This window comes from Mustelus asterias, chromosome 3 (assembly GCF_964213995.1).
Source record: "Mustelus asterias chromosome 3, sMusAst1.hap1.1, whole genome shotgun sequence".
NCBI lineage: Eukaryota > Metazoa > Chordata > Chondrichthyes > Carcharhiniformes > Triakidae > Mustelus > Mustelus asterias.
In genome coordinates, this window is record NC_135803.1 from 1,460,590 (window position 1) to 1,487,898 (window position 27,309).

General features: G+C 45.9%; 1 protein-coding gene across 1 annotated transcript; it reads right to left on the reverse strand.

Annotated features, from left to right (window-relative positions):
- Nucleotides 1-2,313: 2,313 nt before the first annotated feature.
- sst1.1 (somatostatin 1, tandem duplicate 1) lies at nucleotides 2,314-3,873 on the reverse strand. The gene is made up of 2 exons (XM_078201524.1): nucleotides 3,730-3,873; nucleotides 2,314-2,511 (listed from the first exon to the last, which is right to left on the reverse strand). The coding sequence occupies exons 1-2, from the start codon at nucleotides 3,871-3,873 to the stop codon at nucleotides 2,314-2,316; spliced, it is 342 nt and encodes a 113-aa protein (XP_078057650.1).
- Nucleotides 3,874-27,309: the final 23,436 nt, after the last annotated feature.

Below are 27,309 nucleotides of genomic sequence, written 5' to 3' on the forward strand. Positions count from 1 at the left end.
CGGGGTTTTAGCCTATTCTTCCAATGATCCTCTGCCTTGGAGCAACACATGCATTCAAGTTTCACCTCCCATGCAATCTCAGACAGCCAGTCATTGCTTCACAGGCTCACATTAAGGAGTCAGCAACCATTGGGTGTTCCTTGGCTCTCTAGCTTCTTGCAAATCCACCTTATTCCAGACCTGGACCTTGCAGCCTATCTTTTACATTGGAGCTTCTGCTTCTCTCTCTTAACTTCACTCAACAGGAGCTTTTTCCAGATTCCTGTCTTTTCCCTTTAACTAAAAGGACTTCTTGGGACTTCCTTCTGCTCCTCTCCCTGGTATTAGGACCTTTCTGTTCTTTAGTTTGGGATCTGCTCTCTGCAATACCCTTCATGGCTGTTCCAACAGTTTATAAGAAAAACCACTTCCAACTGGGTTGAGTACTGGCTGAAAATCTTATAATCTCTTCAACTTTGTTGCCAACATCTTTGTGTTGGACTTCAACATGACTGAAGATGGAGATTTCCATGGAAGATAATTCTCCTCCTTGTGGGTGTCTGGTTGTCTGCGCTCATTCTTCACTCGATGTAATAGGCTTGCAGAGATTTTCATTGATAGCAAATGTTTGTTCCGTCTAGAGGTTGATTTGTAGGGTTAGCACATTGCTTTCTAGTGCGATAGCTTCAGTAATTCTGTCTCATTCTAAAGCTCACTTGGTGTTACTCCTGTTATGATTTTCATTATTAATTCACATGATATGAACATCGTTGGCAAGGCCAGCATTTATTGCCCATCCCTAATTGCCCTTCAGAAGGTGGTGGTGAGCTGCCTTCCTGAACCCCTGCAGTCCATGTGCTATAGGTACACCCACAGTGCTGTTACAGAGGGAATTCCAGGATTTTGACCCAGCCACTGCGAAGAACTGTAATATATTTCCAAGTCGGGACGGTGAGGGACTTGGAGGGAAACTTGCAGGTTGTGATTTTCCAAGTTCTCTTTCTACATCCTTGATTGAATCAGTTTTATCTCCTGTATTGATCCTGATGGAAGATCAAGGAATTGCTACATGATAAGGTGTCAGGTTGCGCTGGTACAACATCCTGCTTAGATTGCAAACCCTCAACATGTCACTGATCACTCAGTTTTAAATTGCAAGATTAGTCAGTTCCACTCCTGATGGTGTAACACATAATGAAGGATTTCTGGAGATAACGATGTGCCTTCACATACTGTGTCATAGTCACTCTTAGCAATGTCATTGAGATACATACACATGTCTGCATCATGCATGTTAGTGTCATGTAAGTGTACTCAGAGCACAGTCTATGTCCCTGCTTCCCACAAAGCTTCTTCCTGAAGACGTTTAATAGTGAAGTATTCATTGGTTAGTTGAGGGAGGGATAGTGTGAGCTAATTGTTGATTTGACCGTGTTTGATCAGAAACTCTGAAGCTTCCAGGAATCTGGATAAAATATTCTGACTCGCAAGGAGCGGAGGCTCGAAGGGCTGAATTTGCCTAATTCTGTTCTAGTTCCATTGTACCTCTGCTTTCTATTTTCCGCTTTTTGTTATTAAAATAATGGAGAATGGAAGGCAGTGGACCTGGGGAGAACACATTCTCATCCCTATCCGGAGCACTGGCACTGTGCAGCAACTAACTTGTTCTGTATTGTGCAAAAGTGAAAATCCACCTTACAACTGAAGGCTGGAAGGAGGTTGCGATTTGGTGGATTAATTAACCGGGTTATACTTTCCCCAGTTTGATGCTAGTGTCCAGATTGGCAGATTGCAATGTACACGGCACGGATATATGGAATAGAACCCACCGCCAACCCCCCTCCCCGCCCCCCCCCCCCCACCCCCCGCCCTCCGAATATAGATTCATTCACTGTCTCCGCCTCCTGAGATTGAATACACAGAGGAACTTTCAACAAAATATTTGCCGAGTTTGGAAATGTGACCCAAAGTGATTGGCACTCAGAGCGGATTTAGACCGTTGCAATTATGGAAAATTAATCATCTACCTTTGGAGAGAGATTGGTGTTCTGAAATATTTGAATTATTTCTGTCCATTTATTGCTCGGATCTCCCAGAAAATAAAGGCAACAAATATTTCACTTTCAAACATAGATTTTATTGCAACAGATTAATGAAAAATAGTACCTCTGCAACCAGAGTGACTCTAGCCAGTCACATTCATACTGGTCTGGTACTGTACAATTCAAACTCAATGTCTTCTCTTACAGAAATCAAATAGAATCATCCATCACATTATTTATTTACAGTTTCTCGAAATGCCTCATTCTGGGTTCCTGTGGAGGACTCTGAGAGTTAACAGGATGTAAATGTTTTCCAGAAGAAATTCTTACAGCCAGCTTTCCGCTCCCTGTTCGCCAGGTTGGGGTTAATAGACCTCTCCAGCTCCATCCGCACCTCGTTCCGCTCGCCCAAGTCATCCGTTTCCAGAGCTTCATTCTCGGCGTTTTCCAGTTCGGACAGCAGTTGGGCAAGGCTGTATTTTGTCAACTCCTAAAGACAAAAACAGGAAATAAATTAGGACAGAAATTCCCGCCAATTACCGCTACAAATGCGTTTGTTTTTTCAAATGAATGCTGGAAACTCACGCCAATATATCTACAATTGTGTCAATCCATAAGCAGCTTAGTCACCTTCTCTTCTTTTCTCTGCAGATTTCTACATTGAAGTTCCCAATCCGCAAATAGAAAGAAACCTGACAAAAATTGTCCAACTCCCGATCCCCACAATTGTCATCCTTCAAGGAGAAGGTAGACTTTGAAAAGACCGAGAAAGATCTTTGGAAGAAGCAACATCCGAGAGTTTTATTGTTCAAGAGGCGCAAATACATTGGAGAAATGGAGAGTTACTCCTGAACCCGTTACTCCTGCCGATTAACTCAATCCCCGGGGGCTGTGAGCTTCTTGTTAACATGTCAACAATTCATAACCGATAAAAACGTCTTTGAAGTTCACACCCGGTTCAAACAAAATGATTTTGTTGTAAAATTTAGTTTAATCTGCCCCATTCTGGATTGGGTACTGGGGGTTCCTCAGAGAAACCCGGGCGCTGGACATAACTCTAATAATCGATTCAAACAGACTAAGTGAGCCCGAGTAGGAGCCCCGGGGGTTAGGGGTGAGAAAGCGGCTGCGAGGGGTGGAGAGAGAGGGTTAGGGATGGGGAGAGGGGTTAGGGGTGGGGAGAGAGGGGGTTAGATGTGGGGTGACAGAGAGAGGGTGAGGGGTGGGAGAGAGGGGGTTAGGGGTGGGATGAGAGATAAGTGGTTAGGGGTCGGGAGAGAGGGGTTTAGGATGGGGAGAGGGGTTTAAGATGGGGAGAGAGGGGGTTGGGATGGGGAGAGGGGGTTGGGATGGGGAGAGGGGAGCAGCAAGTACCCTTGGATTGTGGAAAGTTGCAATATGCTTCTTGTCTGATACTCTTTCTTTGGGGGGTGAATATGGATTGGAGGGAAAAAGAATTATTTTTTTGCATAGATATTTGGATCAAACCCAGGCAGAAATCTTTGTAAACCAGAGAAATGTATTCAACATAAAACAAAACACATTCACTCCTCAGTATTATCGTCCGACTAAAAGTGGATCTTCCGAACTAGACAGATTCGAACCTGTTATTTTCCAGTCTCTGTTTCCATTCTGAGTAAACTGCTTAAACAAAAACAAACATTTCACTTGTTTTATGAAAGAGGGGTTGATTTGATTGGATTCTTACCGCTTTACCCCGGGTCCCTGAGGCTGCCATGGATCTCTGCAGGATTTCGCGGTACCTGTTGTCTGTGGGAGCTGAGCTAACACTCAGCATTGTCAGGGCGATGGAGAGGAGGGCGAGGGTGCACTGAACCCGGCTGCACCACATCTCTGCACAGAGGCAAGACAACTCGGAAAGACAGCGAGAAGGAGAGCGGGTTGCAAAGGCTTTGAAATTGGCGGGATTTCAGCACTGGCTGTGTGGACAGCTCTGCTCCTTCTGCTTTCTGACTCCGGGAAGATCCTTTTAAAGGCGCTCACACTGTGAGCACGCGTTCGGAGGAGGGGTCCCAGGAGATTAGAGGCATTTACGCAAAGCCCAGTCACATCCTCCAAACAACTCATTACCCACATGACGAAGATTCAGATAAAATCCATGAATTCTCAATGTGGATACCTTATCGCCTTTTGGCAGTTGGTCCAGTGATTGGGTTAATGTCGATCACAATGAAAGCAGCGATGATCCTGTCTTCTTATCCCTAATGATTTGATTTTGATTGTTGCCATTTCAATAATGCGACACCTCTCAGGGAGTCCGGCTAATTTTTGTAAATGAAACACAGAAACCTCTTGGAGCAAATGATCCATTTATCCTGTCTATCACAGCCGCTTCCTGCTGATTGTGCTTTTTGTTATGGACCGGGGGGACTGGGGCTCATCCATTCTTTAGGCCTGTGTGTTAGGGAGTTTGTTGGGGGAATGGGCAGTTGGGAATGGCTTCATGAATAAGTTGGTCCTGTTGAAAAGCAGGAGAATGGACAGCTCAATGGGAAAGTGAACAGAGCTTTCCAATAAACACTGGCTTATCAATAAAACTCCTTGACCATTGGATATGTTGCAGCGTTGGGGAATATTGAGTGAGTGGGGCATAATAAAGTCATGTTTTCTGGGGAAAGACTCCCTGCCTCCCGAATACTTGCTTTGTTGTTGGTGATTTTAACAGCGTCTTCTGTCTATGGTCCAAATGTCCCAGTCTGACATGTTGTCCTCAATAACTAACACTCAGCCCAGTTGTAATCGTCTGATTTGTTAGTTTTACAATGAAACTCCACTGAAGTGGCAGAGATTAGAGATTTGCAGACTGGAACTATTCATATTTTGACTTGTATCTCCATCTCAGATCAATTCAAATAATAAAAAATAATAGGAAACCTGCACAAAGACAGTTAAACAGGGGCAAAGTAAGCAGCAGCCTAAAACTAAACTGAATTCCAATTTACATCCGCACAGCACATTGGAGGGACTAGTTAATCGAATCAGGTAATCAACAACATTGCATTTCAAAACATCAAAGAAAGAATTCAGACTTTGTCACTAAAATAGCATCGCCGCTCCTTCTGTCTGTCTCTGACTCTCTGTTTTCTCGTCTCTCTATGTTTCCGTCTCTCTTTCTCTCTACCTCTGTCTCTGTCCCTCTCTGTTTCTCCGTGTGCGTGTGTGTGTGTCTGCCTCTTGCTCTGTCTCTCATAGTCTTTGTCACTCTCTGCCTCTCTGTTTCTATTACTCTCTCTCTCTCTCTCTGCCCCTGTCCTCTGTCCTCTTGGGAAAATCGTATGAGGAAAGGCTGAGGGGCTTAAGGTTGTTTTCGTTAGAGAGAAGAAGGTTAAGAGGTGACTCAGTAGAGGCATACAAGATGATCAGAGGATTAGATAGGGTGGATAGTGAGAGCCTTTTTCCTCGGATGGTGTTGGCTAGCATGAGGGGACATAGCTTTAAATTGAGGGGTGAGAGATATAGGACAGATGTTAGAGGTAGGTTCTTTACTCAGAGAGTAGTAAGGGCGTGGAATGCCCTGCCTGCGGCAGTAGTGGACTCGTCAACATTAAGAGCATTCAAATGGTTATTGGATAAACATATGGATGATATTGGAATAGTGTAGATTAGTGGGGCTTTAGATTGGTTCCACTGGTCGGCGCAACATCGAGGGCCGAAGGGCCTGTACTGCCCTGTAATGTAATGTTCTATGTTCTTTCTATCTCTCTGTCTGTCTCTGTCCCTTTCTTTCTTTGTCTCCCTCTGTCTCTCTTTCTCTCTCTTTCGCTTTGTCTCTCTGTCCCTGTCTGTCTCTCTCCGCCTTTCTCTCAGTCTGTCTTTGTGCCTGTCTGCCTCTATCTCTCTCTCTATCTATGTCTCTGTATCTCTCTGTCCCTGTCTCTGTCTCTCTCCGCCTTTCTCTCAGTCTGTCTTTGTGCCTGTCTGCCTCTATCTCTCTCTCTATCTATGTCTCTGTATCTCTCTCTCTATCTCTGTCTCTCTATCAGTGTCTCTGTCTCAAAATCTCTGTCTCTGTCTTTTCGTCTCTCTCTGCCTCTGTCTCTCTGTTTCTCGGTCCCTGTCTTTCTTTGTCTCTCTCTCTGTCTCTCTTTCTTTCTCTCTCTCTGTCTCACCGCCCTTTTCTCGGTCTCTCTTTTGCTTGTCTCTCTCTGTCCCTCTCTCTATCTATGTTTCTTGTCTCTCTATTTCTATCTCCGCGTCTCTCTGTTTCTGTCTCTCTGTCTCCCAATCTCTTTGTTTCTTTCTGTCTTTCTCTCAGTCTCTCTGTCCTGTCTCTCATTCTGTCTCTCTTCCCCCCCCCCCCCCCGCACCCCCCCCCCCCCCCCACCCCCCAATCTCTCTCTGATCGTGCATCACTCTGTATTCCTGTCTATTCACGGGAATCAGGATGAGCCAAGTTCTATCTTGATTCTCTTTAGGTATAGTTTGTTCGCAAAAGATCGAATAACGAATAAGTATATTTCTACTACTTGTACAGCTGAATTAGAGACTTGGTGGGAGACAGACTGGGATCTCCTGCATTTCTGTGCAGATGTTTTTTTGCTCCGAGAGGAAGGTAACAGGTTGTCAAAGGCGCTCGGATAGTGAGTGCTCATGAATATATTAAAGCGGCAGTAATTGTTATTTAGATATTGGTGTGTTTGAACAAGATAAGTAGGAGCTTGTCAGGGTGAATGTATTCTGCCCACTTTCCGGATGGTAAGAGCAGCGAGCTGAACAATACCGTGTGCGCTTTATCTTTAACAAAGGTAAAGGTATAAAAGGCGCGAGCTTGTCTCTGCTATTGTGTTGTGTAAGTGGGCTGGGAGATTGATAAATTATTGGAATGTGAGAGGGGATTCGGGTCAGTCTGGAGCTGTCTCACGGGACAGGTAACCGGACAAAGGAAATGGGCATTAATCTCGAATATCAGACAGTGAAACGTCACAACGCGGAACAGTCCCGGAGCTGCAGGTTTGGACACAGTTTGTGATTTATTCCCATGGGTTTTCATGCAATAAAGACCTTTCACAATAACCGCTATATTGAACTGGTGCATCATGGACAGAAATTCGATTCTAAAACCCTCTAGCGAAGAATGGAGTTAATAGGATAACCCTTTCAAACAGTTGGTCCAAACGCGATGGGCCGAATGGACGGGTACTGACATCCTTGTCAATAATGATCGAGATATTGGCGGAAAGGAAATAATTCCAAAATCTGCAGATAATAGTTCAGAATTCAGCAAACTTCAGGGAAATTGAAAAACGGGATTTCAGGGATAGTAATCTCCAGGTTAGTAATATCCAGGTTTAGTAATCTCCAGGTTTAGTAATACCTGGGTTAGTAATTTCCAGGTTAGTAATTTCTGGGTTAGTAATCTCTGAGTTAGTAATCACTGGGTTAGCAATCTCCGGGTTAGTAATCTCTAGGTTAGTAATCTCCAGGTTAGTAATCTCCAGGTTTAGTAATCTCCAGGTTTAGTAATACCTGGGTTACTAATCTCCCAGGTTAGTAATCTCTGGGTTAGTAATCTCTGGGTTAGTAGTCTCCAGGTTAGTAATCTCCAGTTTAGTAATCTCCAGGTTTAGTAATATCTGGGTTAGTAATCTCCAGGTTAGAAATCTTCAAGTTTGTAATCTCTGGGTTAGTAATCCCTGGGTTAGTAATCACTGGGTTAGTAATCTCCGAGTTAGTAATCTCTGGGTTAGTAATCTCCAGGTTAGTAATCTCCGGGTAAGTAATCTCTGGGTTAGTAATCTCCAGGTTAGTAATCTCCAGGCTATTAATCTCTGGGTTAGTAATCTCTGGGTTAGTAATCTCCAGGTTAGTAATCTCTGAGTTAGCAATCACTGGGTTTGTAATCTCCGCGTTTGTAATCTCAGGGTTTAGTAACTTGTGGGTTACTGCCGGTGCAACACAATAGTGAGTGTAGGAACAGGAGGAGAGAGCAGTTGAAGGTGCGGACTGGAGGGATGGTGCGGGGAGGCGGGGGGGGAGGGGAGGGGGGTGGATGAGGGTGCTTTAGATTCCTGGTGCATTGGGACGGTTTCTGGGGGAGGTGGGGCCTGTATGAATTGGATGGGTTACTTCCGAACAGGAATGGAACCAATATCCTCGCAGGGAAGTTTGCTAGTGCTGCTGGGATAGATTTAAACTAACTTGGCAGAGAGTTTGGGATCAAATATCTCAGAGGAGAGAGAAGCTGAGATGGAGTAAAAGTTAAAACGCCAGTAAGTGAGTCTGAAAGGCAGAGAAACATAGGCTAGATAAGGAAGGAGTGAGTCTTGCGAGCTAAATGGGATATATTTAACACCAGGGTCCTGAGGAATAAGAAACAGGAGCTGAGGCACAGGTAGGTATGTGGGAGTACGATGTCATAGCTATGATCGCGACTTGGCCCAATGCTGGGCAGGGTTGGCAGCTCCTGATCATCGGGTATTGAGATGAGATGGACAGAGGGGTAGGAGTGCGTGTGTGTGTGTGGGGGGGGGGGGGGGGGGGGGTAGGGGGGGGGGGGGAGTGCCGGTGAGGAGGAATGATACCCAATGATCATCAAATGAGGCTTTGAGGGTAGAAGTAAAAAACACAAAAGAGGCAAAGGCGCTGCTGGGTGTGTAATATAAACCCCCAAAGAGTCAGGGGGACAGGGAGAGCATCAAATAGCTCATCAAATTTCAGAAATGGGTAGGGATAATAAGGCAGTAATCGTCAGGGATTTTAACTACCCGAGTGTTAACTGGGATTATTTTAGTATGCGAGGTAGGGAGGAAGCAACATTCTTAAATTGCATCCAGGAGAAGGATTTTAGCCAGTATGCAGAAAGCCCAACAAGGGAGAGGAAGATTCTGCACCTAATATTTGGAAAGGAAGCCAGGCAGGCGGAAGGTGCACCAGTAGGTGAGCATTCTGGAGAGAATGACCATAATTGAGCTAGATTTAAGATAATTATGGGAAAGGATAAGGATCAGCTGGGAATTAAAGTTAACTTGGGGAAGGGCTGATTTTATTCGGGTACAATTTGGCCCAATGGGACTGGCGGCAGCAACTTGCAGATAAAACTGTGTCAGAACAGTGGGTGTCCTTCAAGGAGGAGATAACCAGAGTATAGGATAAATATGTCCCCGAAAAGACAAAGGATGGGAACAAGAGCAGAGGACCCTGGATGTCAAAGGACATAAAGATCAGAGTTCATAAAAATAAAGGTATCATAGCAAAAACGCAATTTGATTTGTTGGAGAAAAGGGTATCTGTTTGGGGAGTATCTATTCAGGGTTTAAGCGTTATTCCGTTCCTAAAGTTTATAATCATATTTAATAAAATATATTTAAGGCACCATAAATAAGTGAATAATTTAATGAAATAATTATTAAGGATGGCAGGACAGGTGATGTGTCAAGGCTGCAGCATGTGGGTATAGAATTCTACAGCGCAGAAGGAGGCCATTTGACTCATCGCGTCTGCACCAACCACAGTCCCAGCCGGGCCATATCCCCCTACTCCTGAATAACATTGTGATCCGTTGCCGTGAGTGAAGGCGACCGGAGGAAATTCTGCTCAGAGTCAGTGAGCTGGAGGCTGACCTGCAGACACTGCGATACATCAGGGAGGGAGAAAGAACTGGAAAGTGGTTAGGGACAGAGGGTGTGACAGTAGCTGAGGCAGGTAAGGGGACCCAGAGGGCAGGAGTACAGGAGTGTCAGCCTCTGCAATTGTCCAACAAGTTTGATGCTCTCTGAGCTTGTTTGGATGAAAGTGGGGACTGCAGAGTGGATCAGCTGACTGACTGTGGCACTGCGGCACAGGAAACTATTCAAGTAGGGGGCAGCGCATCAGAATGTAATGGTAGTGAGGGACAGTGTAGTGAGGGACAGTGTAGTGAGGGACAGTGTAGTGGGGGACAGTGCAATGAGGGACAGTGTAGTGAGGGACAGTGTAGTGAGGGACAGTGTAGTGAGGGACAGTGCAATGAGGGACAGTGTAGTGAGGGACAGTATAGTGGGGGACAGTGCAATGAGGGACAGTGTAGTGAGGGACAGTGTAGTGAGGGACAGTGTAGTGGGGACAGTGCAATGAGGGACAGTGTAGTGAGGGACAGTGTAGTGGGGGAGAGTGCAATGAGGGACAGTGTAGTGAGGGACAGTGTAGTGGGGGAGAGTGTAATGAGGGACAGTGTAGTGAGGGACAGTGCAATGAGGGACAGTGTAATGAGGGGCAGTGTAGTGAGGGACAGTGTAGTGAGGGACAGTGTAGTGAGGGACAGTGTAGTGGGGGACAGTGCAATGAGGGACAGTGTAGTGAGGGACAGTGTAGTGAGGGACAGTGTAGTGAGGGACAGTGTAGTGAGGGACAGTGTAGTGGGGGACAGTGTAGTGGGGGAGAGTGCAATGAGGGACAGTGTAATGAGGGACAGTGTAGTGAGGGACAGTGTAGTGAGGGACAGTGTAGTGAGGGACAGTGTAGTGAGGGACAGTGTAGTGAGGGACAGTGTAGTGGGGGACAGTACAATGAGGGACAGCGTAGTGATGGACAGTGTAGTGGGGGACAGTGCAATGAGGGACAGTGTAGTGATGGACAGTGTAGTGAGGGACAGTGTAGTGAGGGACAGTGTAGTGAGGGACAGTGTAGTGGGGGACAGTGCAATGAGGGACAGTGTAATGAGGGACAGTGTAGTGAGGGACAGTGTAGTGAGGGGGATTGACATTGTTTCTGCAGCAAGGAGCAAGAGTCCAGGCGGCTGTGTCCGGTGCCAGGGTTCAGGACATCTGCTCTGGGATGGAGAGGGAGGCGGTGGGGGGGAGGGATGGGTGAGGATCCCATTGTAGTGCTCCATGTCAGCACTAATGAAGAAAGAGTTTCTGATTGAAGAACTAGGCACTAAATTAAAGAACACAACCTCCAGGGTTATAATTTGTGGATTATTATCTGAGCCACGTGCAAATTGGCAAAGATTGCATAAAATTAGAGAGATGAATATATAGAAACATCTATAGAAACTAGAAGCAGGAGGAGGCCATTCGGCCCTTTGAGCCTGCTCCGCTATTCATTTTGATCATGGCTGATCATCCAATTCAATATACTGGTTCCCCTTCCCCCCATATCCCTTGATCACTTTAGCCCCAAGGACTATATCTCATTCCTTCTTAAAAACATGCAATGTTTTGACCTCAACTACTTTCTGTGGGAGTGAATTCCACACATTCACCACCCTCTGGGTGAAGAAATTTCTCCTCACCTCAGTTCTAAAAGGTTTACCCCTTACCCTCAAACTATGACCCCCTAGTTCTGGAGTCCCCGCCGTGATGACAGATAATTTGTGAATGAAAGAGTGTGAGGAGGAGTGTAAAAAATGTACATCACTCAATTAGTCAATATGAACAGACAGAGAGAGAGATGCAGGACTAAGAAGCAACTGAAAAGGCAGCATCTCACTGAAATGAGAAAGGTTACAATTGGCACACAGCTCTTAACGTACGGAACCAGCCCAGCGGAAAGGAGGACCCGACTAGAGTCAGTGCGAAATGGACAAAGCTCAGGTTGCTGCCATGATAGAATGCCAGCGGCCAATGGTAACGATGTGGATTGGGGCAGTTTAGCTGAAGCAGCCGGTAGATCAGGGGAACGAGAGCATGACCGAGGCAGGAGTGATCCACCTCACAAAATAACATCAAGCTGGCGGTCCCTCCTGCACCGCTTGACCAGTGAACCAATATCGATTACCCGAGGCATGGCCTCCTTCCAATACTCCCTTCATAGTGGCACAATTGTCAGAGATAGGCAGCAGGCTAACACAGAGCCCCAGGCAGTTCTTTAGTCATTGTCACAGATTTGGGACCCGACACAGCCTGGCTGAAGGCAGGAGCAGAAGCTGATATTTGTGTGTTTGGAAGAATGATCCTCATTACACTAAAGCTAACGGGGAAGGAACCGTCCAAAACCAGCATCCTGTCAGCTATGAGACATGACAGAGGACCCAAAGTGCGGGCAGCGAAAAGAGGAGCATCCAATCGTTTTTGCCAATAGCTTGTGGTCCATTTGATGATGTCTTCGGGCCAGCAATTAGAAGCGAGAACTTGGAGGGTCAGAATGTCCCAGATGACTGGGATAGGAGAAAAGGCTGTGAGCTTTCTGGCCCAGTAGACAGCAGCCAGACCCAGCAGTGGGCAGTGAGGGGATGACCCTTGCTTGCGATAGGGAGGCAGGAAGGGTGAAAGGCAGCAGAGAGGCGAATGAATCCGCTTGGAAATCACAATCAGGGCGGTGTCTGGGAAAAGCTGGAGAGGGGGAGAGAAGAACTCTCAGCGCCCTCCATCCCATATCCCCCCAATATACAGAGGCCAGAATCACAACCATCCCGTCAGGGCCAATGTTACAACTGCGGTCATTATTCCAGAGAGTTCCGAGAGCCATCCACCGACTGACCCAAGATCAGGGACCCGGTCAAAGTGACCTGCCCCCACCTCCCACAGTGAAGGGTCCTGGGGCCAGGGGCAGGTGTCTGTCTACATGGCCCAGTGGAGGAGGCGGATTAGCCCAGCTCCCTGTACCCTCAGTGCCCGGGTTTAAACCCTACCGCATGGTGGTGCCAGGCCCTCCATGTGGAGAGGCAGTGAGACACTGAGACAGTGCAGATAACCCCCACTGGGAAGTGAGTTTGGCTCCCGCACCCCCTTGAAGTCAGGACTGGATCCATCTCGGCCCGTCCTCCTGAGTGGCTTATCTGGCCATTCACAACCAGGAGTCGAAACTAATCCCTTTTGTGAGAAGCAGAGATTAGCAAACTGAAACAGTGTCTGCAAAGCTCTGACACGCGTCAGGTCAGAGACTGACCCAAGGAACGAGAGAGAGAGAGAGCTTTGTGAGAACGGGACAGAGCGAACAGGAAGATTGTGGATAAAAGCAAATTTCTGCGGATGCTGGAATCTGAAACCAAAAGAGAAAACGCTGGAAAATCTCAGCAGGTCTGGCAGCATCTGTAAGGAGAGAAAAGAGCTGACGTTTCGAGTCCAGACAACCCTCTGGACTCTTTTGGTTTCAGGGAGATTGTGGAGATGGCTAATGGCCCTCAGGCTGGTGTGAAGGTCTCACAAAAGTTAAACATGGAGCAGAAACGGACATTAGAGTCAAAAAGAGACAGGCAGAAAAAGCCAGTGACACACTCTAGTCTCAACTCCCCGGTCAGAGGGACTTATTGGGCGGCGATAAACATAGAAACATAGAACATAGAACATTACAGCGCAGAACAGGCCCTTCGGCCCACGATGTTGCACCGACCAGTTAAAAAAAAAACTGTGACCCTCCAACCTAAACCAATTTCTTTTCGTCCATGAACCTATCTACGGATCTCTTAAACGCCCCCAAACTAGGCGCATTTACTACTGATGCTGGCAGGGCATTCCAATCCCTCACCACCCTCTGGGTAAAGAACCTACCCCTGACATCGGTTCTATAACTACCCCCCCTCAATTTAAAGCCATGCCCCCTCGTGCTGGATTTCTCCATCAGAGGAAAAAGGCTATCACTATCCACCCTATCTAAACCTCTAATCATCTTATATGTTTCAATAAGATCCCCTCTTAGCCGCCGCCTTTCCAGCGAAAACAATCCCAAATCCCTCAGCCTCTCCTCATAGGATCTCCCCTCCATACCAGGCAACATCCTGGTAAACCTCCTCTGCACCCTCTCCAAAGCCTCCACATCCTTCCTGTAATGTGGGGACCAGAACTGCACACAGTACTCCAAGTGCGGCCGCACCAGAGTTGTGTACAGTTGCAACATAACGCTACGACTCCTAAATTCAATCCCCCTACCAATAAACGCCAAGACACCATATGCCTTCTTAACAACCTTATCTACTTGATTCCCAACTTTCAGGGATCTATGCACACATACACCTAGATCCCTCTGCTCCTCCACACTATTCAAAGTCCTCCCGTTAGCCCTATACTCAACACATCTGTTATTCCTACCAAAGTGAATTACCTCACACTTCTCCGCATTAAACTCCATCCGCCACCTCTCGGCCCAACTTTGCAACCTGTCTAAGTCTTCCTGCAAACTACGACACCCTTCCTCACTGTCTACCACACCACCGACTTTGGTGTCATCAGCAAATTTGCTAATCCACCCAACTATACCCTCATCCAGATCATTAATAAATATTACAAACAGCAGTGGCCCCAAAACAGATCCCTGAGGTACACCACTTGTAACCGCACTCCATGATGAATATTTACTATCAACCACCACCCTCTGTTTCCTATCCGCTAGCCAATTCCTGATCCAATTTCCTAGATCACCCCCAATCCCATACATCTGCATTTTCTGCAGAAGCCTACCATGGTGAACCTTATCAAACGCCTTACTAAAATCCATATATACCACGTCCACTGCCTTGCCCCCATCCACCTCCTTGGTCACTTTCTCAAAAAACTCAATAAGGTTAGTAAGGCACGACCTACCTGCCACAAAACCATGCTGACTATCACCTATCAATTCATTACTCTCCAAATAACTATAAATCCTATCCCTTATAATTTTTTCCAACATCTTGCCGACAACAGAAGTGAGACTCACCGGTCTATAATTCCCGGGGAAGTCTCTGTTCCCCTTCTTAAACAATGGGACAACATTCGCTAACCTCCAATCTTCTGGTACTATACCAGAGGCCAACGACGACCTGAAGATCAGAGCCAGAGGCTCTGCAATCACTTCTCTTGCCTCCCAGAGAATCCTTGGATAAATCCCATCCGGACCAGGGGATTTATCTATTTTCAGACCCTCCAGAATATCCTGCACATCCTCCTTATCAACTGTAATACTGTCTATTCTACTCCCTTGCAACCCAGTGTCCTCCTCAGCTATATTCATGTCCCCTTGCGTGAACACCGAAGAGAAATATTGGTTCAATGCTTCACCAATCTCCTCCGGTTCCACACATAACTTCCCTCTGCCATCTATAACTGGCCCTAAACTTGCCCTAACCAACCTTCTGTTCTTGACATACCTATAGAACGCCTTAGGATTCTCTTTAACCCTATCCGCCAAAGTCTTCTCATGTCCCCTTTTAGCCCTTCTAAGCTCGCTCTTCAACTCCCTCTTAGCCAATCTAAAGCTTTCTAGTGCACTACCCGAGTGCTCACGTCTCATCCGAACATAAGCCTCCTTTTTCTTTTTAACCAACAAAGAAACTTTTTTGGTGCACCACGGTTCCCTAGCCCTACCAAGATTGGGGATTGACGGGGAGGGGGGGAGGGGGAGGGGTTGGGTTGGTGGCAGGCGGGGTCCGTAGATGGGGAGACAGGAATAACCCCTGGGATAATCTTCTGTAATCTTCTAACCCCATCACGAGTGTCCAGTGACAAAACATACAAGGCATGTTTGGAAAAAGCTAACAACCTGGGAAAGAGTTTGAAATTCTGCATTCTGAATATTTATAACACAAGCTGCAGACTGAGTTGATGAGGGAAATTTGTGTTTGAATAATTTTCTGTCTGTGTTACTGTGTCTGCATGATATTTGCCCCTTGTTTGCGAGTCTGTCTGATACCTGTCTCACTGAATTCTATCAGTTAACCCCGCTATGGTCTGGTCTGTTGTTTTAAAGTTCCGTTTGCCATGTATGCAGTTGTATTTTGAACTGGTTTAAGTGAGGAGAAGAATGAGCTGTGATAAAATAATACACGTTTCACACTTGGTTTAACTTTAAAGACCACCTGCGACTGAAAGATTGAATGTTAAACTTACAACATTTTTTATAATTTCCTGAGAATTTATGAGTTCAGTGACAGTTTTGAAGATAGAATGACGATTCCCGTCTTCACCGATTCCCTTGTTGTCTTTGAACAGCCGGTTTGAATTTCATTTTAACTTTTATGATCAAGTGGAGGTGATGATGTGGAGACGCTGGTGTTGGACTGAGGTGGGCACAGTAATCAGTCTCACAACATCAGATTAAAGTCCAACAGGTTTATTTGGAATCACAAGCTTTCGGAGCGCTGCTCCTTCATCAGGTGAGTGAAGAGTTGGGTTCACACACAGGGCAAATATAGACAAAGGCACAATTGCAAGATAATGGTTGGAATGTGAGCCTGGCCAGATAATCAAGTCTTTACAGGAACAGACAGTGTGAGTGGAGAGAGGGTTAAACACAGGTTACAGAGGTGTGAATTATCTCAAGCCAGGACAGTTAGTATGATTTTGCAAGCCCAGGCTAGTCGTGGGGGTGACATGTAGTGTGACATGAACCCAAGATCCCAGTTGAGGCCATCCTCATGTGTGCAGAACTTGACTATCAGTTTCTGTTCAGCGATTCTGCGTTGTCGTGTGTCTTGAAGGTCAGTACAAACTCAATGGACCAAATGGCCTCCTTCTGCACTGCAGGGATTCTGTGGTTCGATGAGAATCCCACCCTTTGTGTTTTGTTTTACAGGTATCTGCAAGTGGAACATGATTTGCAGTAGCTTCAAGAACTTGAGAATGTATTTGCAAATGCATGCATTGAAAATTGCACACAAAAGTCATGGATCAAAAACTTTGTAGTTACTGGGGATATCCTTGCACCTTTCTTGAAAATGGGTATCACATTTGCCACTCTATGATCCTCTTGCAATTCCCCTGTACCTAGTGAAATTTGGAAGATGATGGCAAGTCCTTCCACAATCCACCCCAGTTCCTTTTGCAACCTGGGGTGCAAGCCATCTGGACCAGGTGACTTACCCACTCTAAGCCTCGCCAGCTTACCCAGTCCATCCTGACTAATCATTTGTCCAGCGCCAAACCCATGCTTTGCCCGATGCCCGATTCTCCAGGCCATCGTGATTCTCACTGTACACCGTGAGTTAGCGGGTCCAAAGAGTTCCCTCCATACCACACCTGGAGCATTGTGCACAGTTTTGGTCCCATTATCTAAGCAAAGATGTACTTAACATAGATGGAGTGCAATGAAGGTTCACTAGAACAATCCCTGGGACAGCAAGATTGTCTTATGAGGAGCGAATTGGGCCTGTATCCTCTATGGTTGGGGGGTGGGGGTGGGGGGGGTGGGGGGGGGGAGGGGAGGGAGGTGACTTAATTGAAGCTTCAAAAATCTTACAAGGAAAGACAGTGTGAGTTAGATAGGATGTTTCCCCAGCTGGTGAGTCTAGAACCAGGGGACATCCTCTGAGAATAAGGGTCAGATCGTTTATGTCTGAGCTGAAGAGGGATTTCATTCCTCAGATATCACTTTGTAATCCTTTACCCCAGAGAGTGGGGAAAGCTCAATCATTGAGCATGTTCAAGACAGAAACTGTTCAGCGTCCGGAAACTAATGACATTGAGGGATATGGAGATGGCCCAGGACAGTGGTGTTGTGGTGGATGATCAGCCAATGATCGAACTGAATGATGAAACAGGATTGATGGGCTGAATGGCTGCCTCCTGCTCCTATGTCCCTATTTCCTACCGTTCTGCCTGAGGGAAATGACTGCCTCCGAGAATGAAGTGTTCTGGTAACTCTCTGATTCTCCACAATGTCCTCAATGCAGAATCCAGCTCAGCAACTTGGAATGGAAGTTTCCTAAGCTGGGTTGTCTGGGATTGTAGTGCCTTCCACACATTCCCCCATGCTGGCTATGGCACACCACCAGCCCTCCCATTTCTGCACAACATTATTTATCAAAGAGTTAATTAGTTAATAACTGACACAGAGTGATAGAGAGTTGTAGTCATCTAGCTTGGAGGCAAAGAAAGAAAATCTACTGGAGGCTGAAAAGATATAGAAAAAGTAGCCCCTCTTTACTCCTCTGCACAGAATTTCCACCTGAAACAAATTGCCAATTGCATAGTCTGTCCACACCTCACTCCATCATAGCATACTCTCCATGTATCCCATCCTCATGCTGCATTGTATCTCAAAGCAGACCCCCACCTAGCTGCATACTATTGAAATACCAGGAGAGGATTTTTAGATTTCCTTTTTTATTCCAATGACCATTCTATTCTAATGTTCTCTCTTTTCTCGTTTAATTTCCTTTTGCTTCTCTCAACTTATTGGATTGATCCTGGTTCTGAATTGAAGAACTCATCTGACATATATCATACAACATCTTTTTAGTTTCATCCATAAGACCATAAGACATAGGAGTCGAAGTAGGCCATTCGGCCCATCGAGTCTGCTCCCCCCATTCAATGTGATCATGACTGATCTGATCTGATGATGTCAGATAGCAGCAAAGGGAATTGAAGGTTATGCTAATGAGGATATGCTAATGAGGACATGCTAATGAGAACATGCTAATGAGGATATGCTGATCTGATAATCCTCAACTCCAAGTGCTAGTGTTCATAATTCATAGAAACATAGAAAAACTACAGCACAAACAGGCCCTTCGGCCCCACAAGTTGTGCCGAACACATCCCTACCTTCTAGACCTACCTATAACCCTCCATCCTATTAAGCTCCATGTACTCATCCAGGAGTCTCTTAAAAGACCCTATTGTGTTCGCCTCCACCACCACTGATGGCAGCCGATTCCACTCGCCCACCAACCTCTGTGTGAAAAACTTATGATGTGGAGATGCCGGCGTTGGACTGGGTTAAACTTCTTACTGTGAAAAACTTACCCCACACATTTCCCCTGTACCTACCCCCCAGCACCTTAAACCTGTGTCCTCTCGTAGCAGACATTTCCACCCTGGGAAAAAGCCTCCGAGAGTCCACCCGATCTATGCCTCTCAACATCTTATATACCTCTATTAGGTCTCCTCTCATCCTACGTCTCTCCAAGGAGAAAAGACTGAGCTCCCTCAGCCTATCCTTATAGCGCATGCCACTCAATCCAGGGAACAGCCTTGTAAATCTCCCCTGCACCCTTTCAATCTTTTCTACATCCTTCCTGTAATGAGGTGACCAGAACTGAGCACAGTACTCCAAGTGGGGTCTGACGAGGGTCTTATATAGCTGCATCATTATCCCCGGACTCCTCAACTCAATCCCTCGATTGATAAAGGCCAGCACACCATACGCCTTCTTAACCACCTCCTCCACCTGGGGGGCCGTTTTTAGAGTCCTATGGACCCGGACCCCAAGGTCCTTCTGATCCTCTACAGTACGAAGAGTCTTTCCCTTTATATTTTACTCCTTCATCCCATTTGACCTGCCAAAATGGACCACGATGCATTCATCATTGAAAATGTAATGATTGCCTATTTACAACACATTGGTTGATAAAGATAGAGATATAGATTCATTTTTTAAAAAGTCCTATCCCCACACAGCAGGAAGTTAAAATCAACATTTACCAGATGCGCTGATGGAAACGTACAATGTCCTAAAATGTTTCCCAGCCAATAAATTGCCTTTGAAGTTCAAACTGTTTTACTGCAAAACTGCAGTCAATCTGCACAGCCTGGTCCCACAAACTGCAAATGAGTGAATTTCTACTTAATCTGTTCTTGGGCATATTATTGGAGGAAGGTTGGTTGGTCCCAGGACATGGGGAAATCTCTCTGCTCTCTTTCAACAGTTGCTGTGGACTTGCCCAGCTGAACAAATAGGCTGGACCTATCAGAGAAATGGCACCTCTGACAATGCAACTCTCCCTCAGTACTGCACAGATTAGTTACCATAGAATTCCTTTACCTGTAGAATCCCAGAATGAGCAGTGAGGTCACAATGCCTGGATACTCAGACCACAGATTTAAACCAGGTTGTTAGAAACTTGTTAAAATATTTAAACTCGATGAAAATTCTGGCAAAGAATTTAAATGCGAAAGCATTTTTAATGCATTGTTCTTGCAGAATAACACAAAGGCTCTGGAAATAAATGCAAAACAAAGAATAAACAACATATTCAAACTAATACAGACAGAACTAAAGATTCATTTGTATTGTAAATTAAATACAACTATTGACAGATTGTGGTGGGTACACATTTGAAGGAATCAGTGGGGTACACTGCAGTACAACAGGGTACACTGCAGGACAATGCAGGATAATGGAAAGGATTCAGAGCAGTATCATGGGGTACAGTTTGGTACAATAGGTAGAATTCAGTCGGTGAACTGTGGTATAGTGGGAAGGAATCAATGGGAGACTGTGTGGGGCACACTGCAGTTAAGATAAAATGGGAAGGAATCCGTGGGGTCAGAGTGAAGGTCTCAGTACGATAGAATGTGGTTCAGTGGAGTACAGTGAGGTCCAGAGTGAGGTATAGTCGGGAATCAGTGGGGTGCAGAGTGAAGGATCTGTGGGGTATGGTGGAGCATAGTGCAGTATGCTGGGATACAGTGGGGGGGATCCAATGGAGTACAGTGGGGTACAGTAGGAGGGAATCAGTTGGGTACAGTGAGGGTGAGTCAGTGAGGGTGAGTCAGTGAGGGGGAGTCAGTGAGGGGGAGTCAGTGAGGGGGAGTCAATGGGATGCAGTGGGGTACAGTAGGTTACAGTGAGGTGCAGAGTGAAAGGCTCAGTGGGGTCCAGTGGATTAGCATAAAGTGTAGGTTTTCCAAAAGAAGTTTTTGCAGTTTTTCCGCATTCTCATTCCCAACTGGCGATGCTGGAATTTCATTGGTGTCTTGTTTTCTTCTGGAGTTTCTGCTTTGGAAACATCCAGCTTCACAGCTTCATCATCAACATCTGCAACCAAAGGCAACAGCTGGATCATTGCGTCCTTCAGAATATCCTGAAAGAAAGCAATCACAGAAAGTTAGAAACAGAAGCTTGGATCTCCAATAGAAAATAAAATCAGGAAATACTGGAAATACTCCAAAGGTCTGGCAGCTTCTGTGGAAGACACACAGAATTCGAATCCAATAGGAACTGGTTTAGATTCCTGATTTGTGTTTCTGTTGTCTGGAGCTAACACTAAGTGACTAATTCCAAGACATTCTTTGTTTCCACTTCATAATTCGGCATGTTAAAAAGGGACAAACTATTTCTAACATTGTTCGCAATGGAGAGGGGAGGCTCTGTGCAAACTAAACATGTTTTATACAAACTACAACAAGCAGGTCCAGTAGCACCTTGTGCTGGCTATAGGCAGGGTGTGGAGATGCCGGCGTTGGACTGGGGTAAATACAGTAAGAGTTTTAACAAGACCAGGTTAAAGTCCATCAGGTTTATTTGGTAGCAAATGCCATTAGCTTTCGGAGCGCTGCTCCTTCGTCAGATGGAGTGGATATCTGCTCATAAACAAGGCATACAGAGACACAAACTCAAGTTACAGAATACTGATTAAAATGTGAATATTTAAAGCTCATCAAGTCTTAAAGATACAGAAAATGTGAGTGGAGAGAGCATTAGGCACAGGTTAAAGAAATGTGTATTGTCTCCAGACAGGACAGCCAGTGAGATTCTGCAGGTCCAGGCAAGCTGCCCTTCCTTATTTCCCACGAGGAGGTCAAGATTCTCCCCCTGTCTAGTCGGGCCATCCACATACTGAATGAGAAATTCCTCCTGAATACACTCAACAAATTTCTCCCTCTCCAACCCGCTAATACTATGGCTGTCCCAGTCAATGTTGGAAAAGTTAAAGTCCCCTACTATTACCATCCTATTTTTCTTGCAGCTATATGTAATCTCCTTACATATTTGCTCCTCAATTTCCTGCTGACTATTTGGGGGCCTATAGTACAACCCTATCAAAGTGATTTCCCCCTTATTTCCCAGTTCTCCCCGCCTAGACTCAGTGGGCGAACCTTCGGATATATCCCCTCTCACTGCCGTGATGTTTTCCCTAATCAAAAGTGCAACTCCCCCTCCTCTCTTACCTCCTGTTCTATCTTTCCTATAGCATCTGTACCCTGGAACATTGAGCTGTCAATCCTGCCCCTCACTTAGCCATGTTTCAATAATAGCTATAATATCTCAGTCCCACGTACCCATCCATGCCCTGAAAAAGTTTATTTATTAATCACAAGTAGGCTTACGTTAACACTGCAATGAAGTTACTGTGAAATTCCCCAAGTCGTCACATTCGGGCGCCTGTTCGGGTCAATGCACCTAACCAGCACGTCTTTCAGACTGTGGGAGGAAACCGGAGCACCCGGAGGAAACCCACGCAGACACGGGAGAGAACTAGCAAACTCCACACAGACAGTGACCCAAGCGGGAATCGAACCCGCGTCCCTGGCGCTGTGAGGCAGCAGTGCTAACTGCTGTGCCACCGTGTGTGTGTTCATCTGCCTTGCCCATCAGGCCTCTTGCATTGAAATAAATGCAGTTTAATCTGGACTTCCCTTCCACTCTGCTCTGCTTTCGCAGACCATCTGTCCTGTCATGTTTTGTACACTCTCCCCGTGTTTTATTTTTCTTTGCTATGCTCATGAGAACCATAGACAGGAATCCAGCCACAGTGTAGAGTTTGACTCTTTAATGTCTTTATAAACAGATATATAATGTTGCTACTGTGACAAAATATCACTCCCAATATCACTGTAGTATAGTGTCAAACCAATTTAGTGTCTATTTGTGTGTGTGAGTGTGTGTGTGTGAGTGTGTTTGTGTGTGAGTGAGTGTGTGTGTGTGGGCGTGTGAGTGAGTGAGTGTGTGTGAGTGTGTGTATGTGAGTGTGTGTGTTTACGAGTGTGTGCGTGAGTGCGTGTGTGAGTGTTTGTGTGTGAGTAGGTGTGCATAAGTGTGTGTGTGAGTATGTTTTTGTGTGAGTGTGTAAGTGTGTATGTGTGAGTATGTGTGAGTGTGTGTGTGTGTGTTTGAGTGTGTGAATGAGTATGTGTGTGTGTGTTTGAGTGAGTATGTGTGTGAGTGTGTGTATGTGTGAGTGTGTGTGTGAGTGTGTGTGAGTGTGTGTTTGAGCGAGTGAGTGAGTGAGTACATAAGAACATAAGAACATATCGCAAGGGGGATAGAATATAAAAGCAGAGATGTCTTGCTGCATCTGTACAGGGCATTGGTGAGGCCGCAGCTGGAATACTGTGTGCAGTATTGGTCCCCTTATTTGCGGAAGGGTATATTGGCCTTGGAGGGAGTGCAGAGGAGGTTCACCAGGTTAATACCAGAGATGAGGGGTGTTGATTATGAGGAGAGACTGAGCAGATTGGGTTTGTACTCATTGGAATTTAGAAGGCTGAGGGGGGATCTTACAGAGACCTATAAGATAATGAAGGGGCTGGATGGGGTAGAGATGGAGAGATGCTTTCCATTTAGAAAGGAAACTAGAACTAGAGTGCACAGCCTCAAAATAAAAGGGGGTCAGTTTAGGACAGAGTTGAGGAGGAACTTCTTCTCTCAGAACAAAGAACAAAGAACAAAGAACAGTACAGCACAGGAAACAGGCCCTTCGGCCCTCCAAGCCTGTGCCGCTCCTTGGTCCAACTAGACCAATCGTTTGTATCCCTCCATTCCCAGGCTGCTCATGTGACTATCCAGGTAAGTCTTAAACGATGTCAGCGTGCCTGCCTCCACCACCCTACTTGGCAGCGCATTCCAGGCTCCCACCACCCTCTGTGTAAAAAACGTCCCTCTGATGTCTGAGTTATACTCCGCCCCTCTCAGCTTGAGCCCGTGACCCCTCGTGATCGTCACCTCCAACCTGGGAAAAAGCTTCCCACTGTTCACCCTATCTATACCCTTCATAATCTTGTATACCTCTATTAGATCTCCCCTCATTCTCCGTCTTTCCAAGGAGAACAACCCCAGTCTACCCAATCTCTCCTCATAGCTAAGACCCTCCATACCAGGCAACATCCTGGTAAACCTTCTCTGCACTCTCTCCAATACCTCCACGTCCTTCTGGTAGTGCGGCGACCAGAACTGGACGCAGTACTCCAAATGTGGCCTAACCAGCGTTCTATACAGCTGCATCACCAGACTCCAGCTTTTATACTCTATACCCCGTCCTATAAAGGCAAGCATACCATATGCCTTCTTCACCACCTTCTCCACCTGTGTTGCCACCTTCAAGGATTTGTGGACTTGCACACCTAGGTCCCTCTGTGTTTCTATACTCCTGATGACTCTGCCATTTATTGTATAACTCCTCCCTACATTATTTCTTCCAAAATGCATCACTTCGCATTTATCCGGATTAAATTCCATCTGCCACCTCTCCGCCCAATTTTCCAGCCTATCTATATCCTGCTGTATTGCCCGACAATGCTCTTCGCTATCCGCAATTCCAGCCATCTTTGTGTCATCCGCAAACTTGCTGATTACACCAGTTACACCTTCTTCCAAATCATTTATATATATCACAAATAGCAGAGGTCCTAGTACAGAGCCCTGCGGAACACCACTGGTCACAGACCTCCAGCCGGAAAAAGACCCTTCGACCACTACCCTCTGTCTCCTATGGCCAAGCCAGTTCTCCACCCATCTAGCCACTTCTCCTTGTATCCCATGAGCCTTAACCTTCTTAACCAACCTGCCATGTGGGACTTTGTCAAATGCCTTACTGAAATCCATATAGACGACATCCACGGCCCTTCCTTCATCAACCGTTTTTGTCACTTCCTCAAAAAAGGGTGGTGAATCTCTGGAATTCTCTGCCCACTGAATCTCTGGAATTCTCTGGAATTCTCTGCCCACTGAAGTGGTGGAGGCTACCTCGTTGAATATGTTTAAATCACGGATAGATGGATTCCTGATTGGTAAGGGAATTGGGGGTTATAGGGATCAGGCGGCTAAGTGGAACTGATCCACTTCAGATCAGCCATGATCTTATTGAATGGCGGGGCAGGCTCGAGGGGCTAGATGGCCTACTCCTGCTCCTATTTCTTATGTTCTTATGAGTGTGTGAGTGAGTATGTGTGTGAGTGTGAGAGTGAGTATGTATGTGAGTGTGTGTGAGTGTATGTGTGTGTGTTTGAGTGTGTGAGCGAGTATGTGTGTGAGTGTGTGTGTGTGTGTGTTTGAGTGTGTGAGTGAGTATGTGTGTGTGTGTTTGAGTGTGTGAGTGAATATGTGTGTGTGTGTTTTTGTTTGTGGGAGTGTGTGTGTGAGTGTGTCTGTGAATGTGTGTGAGTGTGTGAGTGAGAATCCCGGCTGCAGGTGAGGCCGGAGAGTCCCTGTGTTTATTTTATCCAAAGCTAGCGCTCACAAAAATAACATGAAGGACCTGTGAAAGGGAACTTCCAAAGGGATGTGTAAACAATAGATGTAAAGATGAATGGTGGAAAATACATTAAAAGAGTTTTGTGAAGTTTTAGCAGTGTGGTTGCTCGATTCACTGAACTTTTAAAAATGAGCAAATAATTCAAGTGGACATCAGAATGTCAAAATGCATTCGACAAGTTAAGAATTGAGTTGCCAACTGCACCAGTTTTAACAACATTTAATCATGCCAAGCTGTTTAAATTGGCTATTGGTGTGAGCAATGTGGGTATTTGTGCTGTATTGATGAAATGGGCACGGATAAACCAATGAATTCTTTTTCACACAAGTTAAATATCCATCAACAAAGTTACTCCACCATTGAGAAAAAAATTGGGTGTCAGCACTGAAACAGCTTGAAAGTTATGTTGCAAAATACTTGTCAGGAACAATTGTCTATACACCATTGAAGACTTTAGAAAAGTTTTGAAACTGAAATACTAGACTTTTCAGATAAAGTTCTTTATCACAATCATTGAATTTACAGATTAGACATGTGACTGGGTGAAAAAATCTAATTGCTGATCGTGGTCAAGAGTTTAAACTTTAAGGAAAAGAGGACACTTGAAAGATGAGAAAGGAACAGAAATTATATTGAGATATTATTTTACTGATTGTGTCAATTCTATTGATATTGTAAACCTGTGTATGTTATCATGTTAATGCATGCATCTTAGAATAGAACATAGAACATAGAAAAAATACAGCACAAACAGGCCCTCCGGCCACAATTTGTGCCGGTCATGTCCCTACCTACCTCGGCTTATATATAGACGTACCTATAACCCTCAATCCTATTAAGACTCATGTACTCATCCAGAGGTCTTTTAAACGACCCTATCGAGTTTGCCTCCACCACTGACGGCAGCCGATTCCACTCACCAACCACCCTCTGAGTGACAAATTTACCACTGACATCTCCTCTGTACCTACTCCCCAGCACCTTGAACCTGTGTCCTCTCATAACAGCCATTTCAGCCCTGGGAAAAAGCCTCCGAGAATCCACACGATCTATACCTCTCAACATCTTGTACACCTCTATCAGGTCACCTCTCATCCTTCGTCTTTCCAAGGAGAAAAGACCGAGCTCCCTCAACCTATCCTCATAAGGCATGCCAACCAATCCAGGCAACATCCTTGTAAATCTTCTCTGCACCCCTTCAATCATTTCCACATCCCTCCTGTAATGAGGTGACCAGTACTGAGCACAGTACTCCAAGTGGGGTCTGACAAGGGTCTTATAAAGCTGCATCATTATCTCCCGACTCCTAAACTCAATCCCTCGATTGATGAAGGCCAGCACACCATATGCCTTCTTAACCACCTCCTCGATCTGTGAGGCCGATTTAAGAGTCCTATGGACCCGGACCCCAAGGTCCTTCTGATCCTCTGCATTGCTAAGAGTCTTACCATTGATATTATACTCCTTCATCCCATTTGACCTGCCAAAATGGACCACTACACATTTATCCGGGTTGAAGTCCATCCGCCACTTCTCCGCCCAGTCTTGCATCCTATCTATGTCACGCTGCAGCTTCTGACATCCCTCCAACCTATCCACAACACCACCAACCTTCATGTCGTTGGCAAACTTACCAACCCATCCCTCCACTTCCTCATCCAGGTCATTTCTGAAAATGACAAACAGCAAGGGTCCCAGAACACGGGCAGCATGGTAGCTCAGAGGTTAGCACTGCTGCTTCACAGCTCCAGGGACCTGGGTTCGATTCCCGGCTTGGGTCACTGTCTGTGTGGAGTTTGCACATTCTCCTCGTGTCTGCGTGGGTTTCCTCCGGGTGCTGCACTTTCCTCCCACAGTCCAAAGATGTGCGGGTTAGGTTGATTGGCCATGCTAAAAATTGCCCTTAGTGTCCTGAGATGTGTAGGTTAGAGGGATTAGCGGGTAAAATAAGTAGGGATATGGGGGTAGGGCCTGGGTGGGATTGTGGTTGGTGCAGACTCGATGGGCCGAATGGCCTCTTTCTGTACTGTAGGGTTTCAATGATTTCTATGAGATCCCTGGGGCACTCCACTCGTGACCGACCTCCATTCAGAAAAAGACCCATCTACCACCACTCTCTGCCTTCTGCAGGAAAGCCAGTTCTGGATCCATAAGGCAACAGCCCCTTGGATCCCATGCCCTCTCACTTTCTTGAGAAGTCTTGCATGGGGGACCTTATTGAACGCCTTGCTGAAGTCC